This window comes from Argopecten irradians, unplaced genomic scaffold (assembly GCF_041381155.1).
Source record: "Argopecten irradians isolate NY unplaced genomic scaffold, Ai_NY scaffold_0418, whole genome shotgun sequence".
Classification (NCBI taxonomy): Eukaryota; Metazoa; Mollusca; class Bivalvia; order Pectinida; family Pectinidae; genus Argopecten; species Argopecten irradians.
In genome coordinates, this window is record NW_027187885.1 from 44867 (window position 1) to 58184 (window position 13318).

A 13318-nucleotide genomic window follows, 5' to 3' on the forward strand; every position below is an offset into this window, starting at 1 on the left:
GTCGCTATCATTTATTGTTCCAATTCTTCTTAGATTTAATGAATTTGAAATCCCTAAAAGAATATTGATAAAATGTTTTCGGTATTTTTGTTTAAATCTATTTTATACAGGTAGCTGCTGAATGCGTACTTAGTTATGTTTACCTTCGATCGTGGAATAGTTACATTTTCTCGTTGAAAAGCAAACTAATTCAAGGGAATAGGTAACTATTTCATAGTAGTATGTGATAATAGCAGACCTTTCCTCAACTATTCCTCAAGCTATAACAATAGACATCACTGCCATGTTTTAAATCTTTATAAGTGTATATGCTATTGAATGGAATGTTGTCACATGTGTTCAAACCGGGAAGTAAATCGCTCTTATTAGTATATGAATAATCAGTTGTTATTTGAAAGCCTGTTAACTGTTCTACATTGTCAATCATTGCTTTGATTACTTACCTTCAGATCTGACTGTAGCTACTATGAGACTCAAGATGAGGAAAAGAACATTTTCCATCCGTATATGTCCACTCTTTACCATGTTTTCAACGTAATATTGTTTAACAGCTACAAGGAAGTAAATCCACATTCAGTATATGTCAATACCCGTTCTCATTGATTTCTAAGTCGTTATCCATTTAAACCTTAATATACAGTGCTTAATGAATAGCACACAGCCGTACACTGGGTATACTATACACATACGTTCTGGTTTATATGAATATGTTTGTTAATTGTTAAGGGAACGACGCAGTGACATAAGCCCCTACCGCTCAACGGCTGACTTGTATCGAAATACTGTTTGTGAGTATTACATTGTTTCGCTAGTCAGCGCCACTCAGATATATCAGTACCAGCACTGGTGCAGTAGTCGAAGTGTCAAGTCTGTGAAAACAACGTTAACGTTGATAAATGGAATGTTGCAAATATATGGAATTTGTTATTCGAATATTTTTCTAAAACTCCCGTTCTTAATATCGTCTTTTTATTTATATGGGCCTAGCTAGGCGTTTGTTTAGCCGATGAACGTTAGAAACAAGGGGCCGTAATCGGCGATAAATGAAATGCGCACGGATCAGCATTCAAACTGTATGTTTATGACATCAAAGGTTCAATTTTATACACATACTTGATTTGCAGAGAAAGGGTTGTTAATGACTAATACAGTGGTTATAACAGATCAATGCTATTTCTCCAACGGAAAGATTTAGATCTATATACTTTTATCTTACCGAATGCATAGAGCTACTACAATGTAGACCACACATATTGTAAATGTGGCGGGTGCATAGATCATTTTCAGACTAAAATATTTTACCGAATTATAATCTAGACAAGTTTTATAATCAGCACCAAATGTTTGTTTTGTTTTTCATACTCGTGGCAATCGTTTGGTTAGGGCCCCTAGTGTTACATTAGTACCGATTCATTTATGTCATGTGTGTTATTACCATGTCTATTTATAGAACAACTATAATGCTCACAGTACTTCCATACGTGTCTGTCGCTGAGAGGTAACTACATCGTTCTCAGTTACGGAACCATGACAGTAAAATCTAATGATATTTTACTTGTAACAAACATATGTCCGATATTGGAGTGTGGATGGCTGAAAGTCTCTTTATAGTTTCAACATAAACGAAAGTTATACGATAACAAATTAAAACCAAAGAAGGAGTTCTAATTTTCAATCTTTTTATATAGAAAATCACCAAAGCCGACATCAATGAAATTCAGCCATACGGTGTAAGTATAATAAATAATAGTTTATATAGCGTAAAAAAATGTGTATTGGCTCAATAAATGGTGAGTAGTTGATGACTTTTGCCATTGTTTCTAAATTGACCAATTTTGATATTTACCTAAGAGTGAAATTGTAAAATATGTACATATATCATATAAGTAATAGTGTCACATTACGCTTTTCATTTAACTACACACAAAAAAACCCCACTTTAATTCTGATAAAATGCAGATGACGCAGTACTAGACAAGCAGAAATAGATAGATGTATATAAGCTATGTAAAGTGGAGAGTAGCATACGTTATGCTTTATGACTAATTCGGTCACATAGTTTATACAGACGCCTACTGTAGATGCGCTACAATTTGAATTCACTGATTTCAGTGCAAACATTATTCAATATCTGCTTCACATTCTCCGGATCAAATGCATTTCCTTTTTCATCAAGAGGTATTAATCACTACAGAAGAGCAATGTAGATATTATGATATACTGTCGAACATATTTAATGTTATAATTTATATTAATTAAAAGGAATAATTGAGTCCATTTAGTAGAAAAATGTCTGCTGTGGTTTTCTCGTTATGTTTCGGTAACAACCATTTCATATACGTGGGTAGGTTCAACGTCACGGTGGTCAATAGACGAATATCCAGTGTCTGGGCCAGACTGGTCTAAAAAAAGCAGAAAAAATAAAATAACAGTTATAAAGCGATGAACTAGCAAACCAAAATTCTCTATTAAATATCGAAATTAGTTCTTAAAAGGCTAACTCAAAAGTCTACCAAATTGTTTGATGTTTGTCAGAGTCTTTTAATGCTACTTTGAATTTTCGTTTTTTGTAACATTTGACTGAAGGTAGTTTTGGTGTACGTATTGCTAGCGGTTGATAGTCTTAATGCCGTTCAGTTATCATACCATCCTGGCTTAATCACAAGGCGTCAGTTTGAAAGTTAATATCATTTTATCTGTTCTACCTGTACTTTTGTCTTGTGAGTTTCTTCCCTTTTCCCTGTTTCTGTAAGCAGAAATGGAGTTCATGGAAAATATAGTTTTGACTACGGGTACTTTAATTTATATATGATTGAAAATGAATCAAAGTGGCATATTATAAACAGATACGTTAATATAAAAAATATGCAACAAGCATAACAACACAAAAAAACGTTTAAATATAACACACTAAACCACCGTTAATTGGGATATTTTGCATGTGGTCATATTTGCTTATTTGGAGCCTCAGACTTTAACACAAAAAAATTTGACATTAATTATTGTTTGGATATTAGGGCTAATACATTTATGCGCTGTGAGCACCTATGTACATGTACCCTAGGGTAATCACGTAATGTAATCGTGCATTTAAAGTCTGTTTCGTATTTATTTTTTGGTAAAAACACATATAAAGATATTATTGGGGGATCTATGCGACAAAATGCATATTACTAAGAAAACACCGTTTCAACATATCAAATTTAACCACCCTATTCTGATACAAAAACGCCAAAATTGCTCGATACCAAACTATCCCCCCAATGTACGGTAATGTAAAAACCATTAAGCGCAGAGAAATCTTAAAAAAGATGATACTTAAAGGCATCGTACCTAACACAACATGATTACATTTGTGGCTTTATAATACACAATCTTGAAGCAGAATGAAATATCGGCTGATTCTCTTCGGAAACATAACATGATGGTATTCCAACGAAGGAACGCATGTTTGTGTCATGTTTTTTATTATTTCACGAATTTCCGAACATTTTGAAATTTAAGTAATTGCAGAACTAAACAGAGGATTAAACCCACCTGCATAATATATGAGCATTACAAAACAAACATCGTAGATAATGCATCTTTGACCAACCAAATGTTAAATGTTATCATAAACTAAATTAGTTCATTTATTACAAATTATCAAACAATGAACAATTATCTAAAAAACATGAGTGTGAATTAGAGTCTACTCTAGTCATCATTTTGTCAGCAGCAAACGCGCAAACGATACCAGCATCGATATTGATTACAACAAAATAATAACGGCTTTGGATGGAAATATGGTGGAAATGAGTTATATACTTAATCTAGACTAAAGGTCAAATTGGATATTACATATTCCATACATCGCCTGCAGTAAGACGTCCTTGGCCTAGCCTACTTCTAACGATACCCATTATGTACTCTATCGTGCTCATACATATACATTATGAAACATTTTGTCCGATACGAGATCTAGATATGTTTTTTTCCTCCTTTCTTCAGCGGTTCTTTTTATATGAACTTATTTATAACATTCGAAATACAACCAGTCTCGAGAACATGAAATCGCAGGTCACCTCAGCCCAACCAAAGTGGCACGCAATTATTCATTAAGCATGATAGCCGCTATGTATGTTATATTCACATGAAATTCTGCAGGAATTAAACAAACAACACATACTTCTTTTCCTCTGAATTAACAATTTTGTCCAACGATTGTATCACATTTTTATAGTTGGCTTAACAATTGGTTTAAACATGTAATCTTCGGGATTTTTTTTAACCATAAATATCAATTACTGCCAAATCCATTTACTACAGCAATTAATACACATATTATTTTCAGCACTACAGATCTTTCGATATGTGAATATTATGACGTTTTACATATCATTTGGTGACTGTTCGTTTTGTTTCTGCCGTGTCTAAAACAAGCAAGTCGGTACACAAATATATACAATCAACGGATGTCTTTAAACAATTACATCACGTTAGTAACAACTGAGAAGTTCCTACTCACCGACGCTGACAAATCACTGAGGTGATCAACGCAGCAGTAACTAATCCACATACAACAGCCAATACGGCTATAATGATGACGTAGGTATTAACTGTAAAACAACGGATACAATATAATACATAGCACCAGACCAAGTTAATTGTAATCCTGATGTCATGTTTCAGATTAGATTTTAAAGGGAATATAAATGCATAATTGACTGCAAAGAGTTAAATTCGATGGGACAAATACTACACTGTGTTGAATTATACACAACTTTTATTTTGTAGATGCTTACCTATACGATAATCAAAGTCTTTAGTTCAATTTAGATCTAGCTATATTTTGTAGATACTTAAATATACGATAATCATAGTGTTTAGTTTATTTTAGATATAATATTTACCTGGCGACTGATCGGTGGGGGTTGAATATGTTATGAGATAAATACATTTTTTGAAGAAATAAGAATACTTCATGATCGTCTATATGTTATGGTTTATAACTGGAAAAGCAAAATATACAAAATACATACAACAACAAATACATTTTAAATCTAAAGACAGAAAACAAAATCAAGTATGCGTGCTATGACAAATAAAGACAAAATATGTCTATGTTTCATAGCCATTGATAACCTTTTACCTTAATCCTTACCTTTTGGTCGTGAGAATGATTAATAAACGGATGTTCTTTTACAAGCGATCGACGAACTATATTTGTGATATCTTTTACTTAACAATACGAAGTGAAGTAAATATGTTATTATACATCTTTTGTCAAAGTTTCGAAGAAATTGACCCTGATATATATCAAAGCTTTTTCAAGAAGGAAGCTTCTCTTCTCGGAATAATCATCTTTGGCGATAAGTTTTGGTATTCATGAGGTATGATGCATGTAAAGTATCTAAAGCAATCGCACAAAAATGACAGTAGATCAAAGTAAATTTCAATTATTAAAAAAAAAATTACATGGTTGTTTTTATTCATTCAATTGTCCAGAAAATCCAACCACGATTTTTCAAAAGCATTTAAGCACCGTAAACTCTTTATTTGTCATTGATAAGGACGTAATAGAGTTATTTCCCTTTTCATTATCATATTTACTTTACTATGCATCCACTGCATGGTTCCCTATTATAACATAGCCTAAATGTTCATATCTTTAGTTTTTAGAGATAAACACAGGTAACAATGTCAAACCAATATATCAACTTGAAATATCAATATACATGGAATGTTGATTAAGCTATTCATGTTGTTATTTTTAAAACTTTCAAAATAATGTAATCAGAAATTCATTTAAATGCTTGAAAGTTCAGGCACTGTTATAATTCAAACGTCTGTTGTCAGTAACTTCAAACTATTAACATCCACACAGTCATGTAACTATCCCGGATTAGACCACCTCCCTTGTTACAGATGTTGTCAATAACTATATACCTACCCTCGGTTAGAGAGTGACCATCATTCTTATTACATATATTGTTAGAAACTATACCTACCTACCCTGGGTTAGACAGCGTCCATCATCCTTGTTACAGAGATTGTCAGTAACTACAGACATCCACACATGTACCTACCCTGGGTTAGACAGCGTCCATCATCCTTGTTACAGATATTGTCAGTAACTACAGACATCCACACATGTACCTACCCTGAGTTAGACATTGTCCATCTTCCCTGTTACAGATGTTGTCAGTAACTATAGACATCCACACATGTACATACCCTGGATTAGACATTGCCCATCCTCCTTGTTACAGATGTTGTCAGTAACTATAGACATCCACACATGTACCTACCCTGAGTTAGACATTTTCCATCTTCCTTGTTACAGATGTTATCAGGACAAGAGGCCGGACAATCAGCCCCACACACCACTCCATACTTGCCGGGATAGCAATCTACATAAAAATACCATTTTTGAATTTTGACTTATAATTAGTGAATTATATCAATTGCATTTTCAGCTTGTATTGTATTGAAAATATATAACTGTTTCAATGGTTTATCATATTGCAGAAAACTATATTTAATCCAGCTTTTGTAACCCAGTGTATATATCGCCTAGGTTACCGGGAATGTGCAAACTAAGACATTTTTTTTTAAAAAAAAAAACTAATTACCTAAGCACTGGCCTGTCTGTTGACCACACACAAAGTCTTTACACGTCACGGGACACGTGGAGGTACATGCTACACCATATCTCCCAGTTGTACACCCTGCAGAGATAAGGTAACATATGTCAGATTAAACATGTTTAGGATGAAATAATTTGTGTTTTATCCAATATCAACATATTACCGTACGACGTTACGTGCGTTTCCGTTTGTAATAGTACAAGTACATGAAGTCTTGTTCGAAAAAATTGTATGAATGCATCACGTGAAAAAAGTATATATTTGGATTGGATGGTGTATTTTTCTATTATTGATTTAATTTCAAAAGCTGGAAAGTGTGTAAAACAAGTTTAAATGTCAGAGGAGTAATTACAAAAGTAGCATAAAATGGTGATGTCATTTAATCTGCATTGTAAAACGGAGTCAATTAAGATAATCCAAATGCTATTGTTATCAACGAAATCGAAAACAAGCTCATGAAAAATCATTAATCTTACCAATACATGAAGCGTTGTCTCTTGTACATCCATCCCGACAGTAACCAGGACAATCATGATTACAGCTAGCGCCATGCTTCCCAAGGGAACATTCTAAAGAGGAGATGAAAAAAACGTTGAATATCCAAATAAGTATTTTTAGATGGATATCAATTCCTATTTTCAATGTTCGAGTAGAGGTGTTTCTATTCATAGTACGAAACTAAAGGAGATAACCCATATCTATTTATTCTCTGTGCAGAAGTGTTAGCTACGAAATTAAGAAATAATGAAAATATAAATGGTGTAAATATTGATAACTGTCCAATTTTATTATCACAGTATGCTGATGACACTTCACTCAAACTGGATGGAACAGAGAGGTCATTAAAGGAAGCAGTATGTGAACTTAAAGAATATGCTAAAATTTCAGGTTTAAAAATGAATGTAGAAAAAACTCAAGTTATATGGATTGGGAGTAGAAAGTATAGTCAGGATTATTATTTACCTGAGCTAAATCTTCAGTGGGGAAAAGAAAAATTTACATTGTTAGGAATAGAATTTAGTGTAAATCCTCATGAGATCCCTAAACTTAATTTTGACAAAAAGCTAACTAAACTCAAATCACTGATTAAGATTTGGAATAGGAGGTCATTAACACCTATCGGAAAAATTAATATTATCAAATCTCTACTCATATCTCAATTTAACCACCTATTTATATCACTTCCTAACCCTGATGATAAATTTATTAAGAAACTTAACAAACTTTTATATGAATTTTTGTGGAATGGAAAACCAGATAAGATTAAAAGGGAAGTAATTGTTCAGAATTATTGTAATGGTGGCTTGAAAATGACCAATATTAGTGCTTTTATTAACTCTCTAAAACTCACTTCGATTAGAAGACTCTATAAGAGTAATGAGAAATGGCTGATTATATTAAAAACTTTTGTTGATTTAGACCGTCTTGCAAACTGTGGTTCAGAATATATTCAGGTGTGTATAAACTGGTGTTCAAATAAATTCTGGATAGATGTTTTCAAATCGTGGTACATGCTAAATACAAAATATCATGATAATTTCTTACAAGAAAATATATTGAAAGTTCCTATTTGGTATAATAATAAAATTAAAATTGGTGGAAAAGATATTTTCTATAGGGCCTACTATCAGAAAAACATCTGCATTGTGAATGGTATTTTAAAAGACGTAAGCACATGTGAATTTTATTCATTTGCTGATTTTATTAAAAAATATCAAGTGAACACAAATTATTTACAATACCATGGTCTTATTTCCGCAGTGAAACATTTCCTTTCAGCATATGATGTCTCTATTTATAAGATTTCTTATCCTTATGTACCAATTAATCTACACTTCATTCTCAAAGCAGGGTTCACACCAGCTTTTGAAATTCTGTCGCCAAAATTTTCGCCAAAGTGAAATTTCTTTCGCCAAATAAGATTTTTTGGAGCCAAATAAAGAAATGTAAATTTGATTGTTGAAATGAATAATTATCTCCCTTTCTAATAAATGTTAGTTTACGTTTTGATAAGTGTGGAAATGTATTGATTAAACAAACACGAATGAAAGGTTCATTTTTCAGGATGTATCATTTAGTAGAAATCTTTCTAAGCATTTTTTTTTCTTTAAAAAATATGAACATTAATTTATTGAATTTCATACCTACATTACAGATATTCTTAAATCAATCCCCAAATAGTTATATCTCTAAGAAATCAAAAGAAGTAAAACAGGTGATTAATTATAACATTGAAAGCGAAATTTTATTATTTTGATTTATTTTAAATAATTCTGATTTTTTTTGGCTGTAAAATCGCCTGTGCACTGACAGCACTTATATTAAAAATGTGTTGATTTTTTTTAAATCCTAATATTATTGTTGATTTTTTTAAAATCCTAATATTATTAGTATTATTTAATGGATAAATCATATTTCTTAAAATCGTAATTTGTTGAGGGTTCACACCAGCTTTTGAAATTCTGTCGCCAAAATTTTCGCCAAAGTGAAATTTCTTTCGCCAAATAAGATTTTTTGGAGCCAAATAAAGAAATGTAAATTTGATTGTTGAAATGAATAATTATCTCCCTTTCTAATAAATGTTAGTTTACGTTTTGATAAGTGTGGAAATGTATTGATTAAACAAACACGAATGAAAGGTTCATTTTTCAGGATGTATCATTTAGTAGAAATCTTTCTAAGCATTTTTTTTTCTTTAAAAAATATGAACATTAATTTATTGAATTTCATACCTACATTACAGATATTCTTAAATCAATCCCCAAATAGTTATATCTCTAAGAAATCAAAAGAAGTAAAACAGGTGATTAATTATAACATTGAAAGCGAAATTTTATTATTTTGATTTATTTTAAATAATTCTGATTTTTTTTGGCTGTAAAATCGCCTGTGCACTGACAGCACTTATATTAAAAATGTGTTGATTTTTTTTAAATCCTAATATTATTGTTGATTTTTTTAAAATCCTAATATTATTAGTATTATTTAATGGATAAATCATATTTCTTAAAATCGTAATTTGTTGATGTTTGGAACTTGAAAAAGAAAACTATGTGTTAATTTTCATTTTCTTGGTGTTTAATGTTGAAAAATATGTACGAAAATCCGGAATTTATTCACTTCCGGTTCAGATATTAGTGTTGACTTCTACCCAAAACAAACCAAAATGGCGGCTGAGCCATGTGCTCAGTCGGTCTTGTCTGCTTTGCATTCAAAGGCACAGTAAGTAAAATGGTTTTGATTGATATATGTGACAATGATTTTCACACCTTGTTTTGTTCTTTGTAATGATTTTATTGTTAACTAAGCTTACCAAGCTGTAACAAGCTTCCAGGTGAACGGCTAGACGATCACCGGTAGAGTAACATTGTTGTGTAAACAAACCGACATGGGTCACTGCCTCTGGTAATTGACAGCTTACATGCTAGCCTACCAAGTCATGACACTAATTAATAAACAACCTGGACTGTGATTTACCTGGATCAGACCAATTTCTACCTGTACAACTTATAATATTATGGGTGAACACATGGCTTCAATTTTTTAATGGGCGATTTTTCTGTCGCCAAAAAAATCGCCAAAGTCATAATTTTATCGCCAATGAATTTTTTTTTTCGCAAAATGCGACAATGGCGACCGCTGGCGTGAACCCTGCAAAGACAAGAAAGGTTCTAAAACTTTTTTATAATATCATTATAAAACCAGATATAGTACCATCTGGTACCAAAAAGTGGAATAATATTTTTGAGAACATTGATACAATAGCTTGGTGCAAAATCTACAAAATTCCTTTCTGGGTAACAAGAAACACAAAACTCCAGTGGTTTCAGTATAGAGTGATTCATCACATTCTTACTACTAACTCATTTTTGTACAAAATTGGAGTAGTTACTTCCCCTTTATGTATTCTGTGTAACACTGAGCCTGAAACCATAACCCATCTATTATGGGAATGCAAAGAAACACAAAAATTACTAGGAGAGTCTTAAAACTTTATTGGCAGCCTTATATATTCCATTTTCATTTAATAAAAAAATTTTCCTTTTCGGTATCCTTCATCAGAATTCTTTACCTAGTAACAGAGTAGATAATGAAATTATTATCATTATAAAACAGTATATTTATAGAGTGAGATGTTTACATAATTCACTTAGTATTAACTCTCTCATAAACATTATTAAAGACAACTACATAATCCAGAAATTCGTTTCTACATGTAAGGATGAAAATGCTAAACTTAAATTTGAAGGGGAATGGGGAAAATGGGACAAATTAGTTACGCTCTAGGCATTGGGATAAATAATACCTCATTGCTTATCACTATTATTATAAGATATATGATTATGTAAAATATTTTGAGATTTATTAAATAAATGTTATATGATTTATTTAATATTTATTCTCATATATATATATTTGTGTGTGTGTGTGTGTGTGTGTGTTTTCCCCCTTCTCTAATAAATACTTATTCCTCAGATAATCAGATTTGAGTGAATTATCTCCCCTTATAACTGTGTATTCTGGTATATAGCCCTTCACAAAGCCAATATACTGTTTCCAGTTTTATAAAAGAATGTTTTTGCATTAACATGTTTACTTTATGTTTTACCATCCTACCCAATTTGTTCTAAAATAACATTCTTCTTTTCTTTCTCTCTCGCTTTTCTTCTTCTCCTTTTTCCTCTTTCTTTTCTCATCTTTCTATCTATCATAATTTCTCTCTTTCCTATAATCAATACATAGTACTGTTTACACATCATATTGACCAAATTATAAACTGTAATTAAAGCAAATGTTTACAAAGATTTTTTCTTTTCTTTTCTTCAATATTTCCTGTTTTAATATATACTTGTTTATTGTACCCTTACAAAATGACATCATTTGTATACTGTATATACACTGTATATATCTGTAACAGATATGAATTTGGTGAAAATAATTACAATAACACTTAAGCTTTATGCAACCTTATCAATTAAGAAAGTAATGCTTGTGAATGCAAGTTTTGAAATTTAGAAAGTATTCTGCGGGAATGTAATTGCAATGTGATATGTGAATTTAAGTGTATGGATGAATAAAAATTAGATATTTACTAAGTAAGAAAGTGCTTTATGTTGATGTAAATGTATGAATAGATAAAATGTTATACTTAAAAATTAGAAAGTACTGTGGGTATGTGAATGCAAGTTTAATTGACCAGGAAAGAATCTAAGCAAGTAAGAAGAGTGTTTTGTGTATGTATATTGATAATCTATACAGCATGAGAAAAAGCTATGCACGAGTGTAAGGGTACATGTATGATTACAAACGTGAGAAAGAGTAAATATATATGAAGTATGTATGATGATCATTGATCACAGCTATCTTGTGTACATTACATGTATTGATGAAAAAACTGAATAAAATGTAAATTATAAAAAAGAAACTAAAGGAGATAATATTATTATACATACCAGTACAATTCCCAGAGTCTTTGACACACAGCCGGTCCTTACAGTTTACAGAACAGTCCTGTTCACATATATTGCCGAACTTTCCCGTAACGCATTCTGAAAAAAATAAACATCGGTGATATCTACATCATAATTTTTGCGTGTCAATGAAAAGCATTGAGACTTTTTGCACTCGTTTGACGCGAACTTTCATTCGGATAAATATTTCCTCTACAAAATTCAAACCGCCTGTGTCAAGGAGGTGTGACAAACACAGAGTTTCTTCGATTTTGTGATCACTTGAGTTCTACTTAATCAGTTCACGTTTGAAATTACTTGAATACATGGATGTTTTCATAGTTTCATGACATTATTTCCGGATTTTGGAGATTTTCAAATGTATCGGAACGTCGTTTCGAGTAACATGTACAAACACAGGTAGGCCCACTACTATAAACGTTTACCGCTCTCAAAATGTTAACTGATATATATATTGTTGTTTCAAACACTTCAATAAGTATTAGAGATATCTTTTACAAGTATTGTAAAGCTACAATTGTAGGATTCCGTTTCATTGATATTTCGAAACACCCAAACGTACATTGTGTAGGTAGGCTATAAGTAAGGAGGGCCTACTATCGCCGATTCACAGTAGATAACGTACAGGACTTGTCTGTCTCGCGAGGTGAACAAAAATGCATTGTCGTGCTAGGTCGTTTTGGTTAAACTTATCCAACTAAAGACTGATGTTGTCCTAACATATCTTATCCATTTGCGTACAACCAAAGATGTTAAATGTTGTAGCGAACAACACAGACTCACCGACACACACTCACCGACACACAACAATGTAAACATTGCGACGTCATCGGAATGTGCAAAACTGTACATTGTACAACATTGTTTATTTATCATACCCACGGAAGCATTACTAAAAGAGGTACGGTAGTAACATAAACAATGTAACTTTTCTACATTTGTATTTACACACGTACATGTATATGTGTTGAAACCTATTTTGATACCTACATGTTCACCGAACGTACGTTCGGTACTGAAAAACACCAAAATTTTCTGATTTTGACCATCATAAATTCATCCGCGCGGCTCCAAATCGCGCGTGACATACTCAATTTATCGAGAAATAAAATTCAGTAGCCTTTGGTAGAAATCAACGGGGTTTATACTATCAATTCACCACTGACTGTAAATATTAATGCTTACATCGTCCTGTGTATCCATTTGATAAATATGCAT

The 13318-nt window shown here is 31.9% G+C and overlaps 1 protein-coding gene and 1 pseudogene across 1 annotated transcript; both read right to left on the bottom strand.

The window, feature by feature from the left end:
• The window catches only part of LOC138312671 (uncharacterized), a 30178-nt pseudogene extending 29299 nt beyond the window's left edge, over positions 1–879 (bottom strand).
• A 341-nt stretch (positions 880–1220) lies between these two features.
• LOC138312672 (cell death abnormality protein 1-like) lies at positions 1221–12204 on the bottom strand (the record flags this gene model as incomplete). Its single annotated transcript, XM_069253458.1, has 7 exons — positions 1221–2402; positions 2706–2746; positions 4508–4598; positions 6291–6392; positions 6615–6710; positions 7106–7198; positions 12083–12204. Coding segments are annotated over 7 exons (637 nt in total), but the record flags the coding sequence as incomplete, so codon positions are not given.
• Between the last annotated feature and the right edge of the window lie 1114 nt (positions 12205–13318).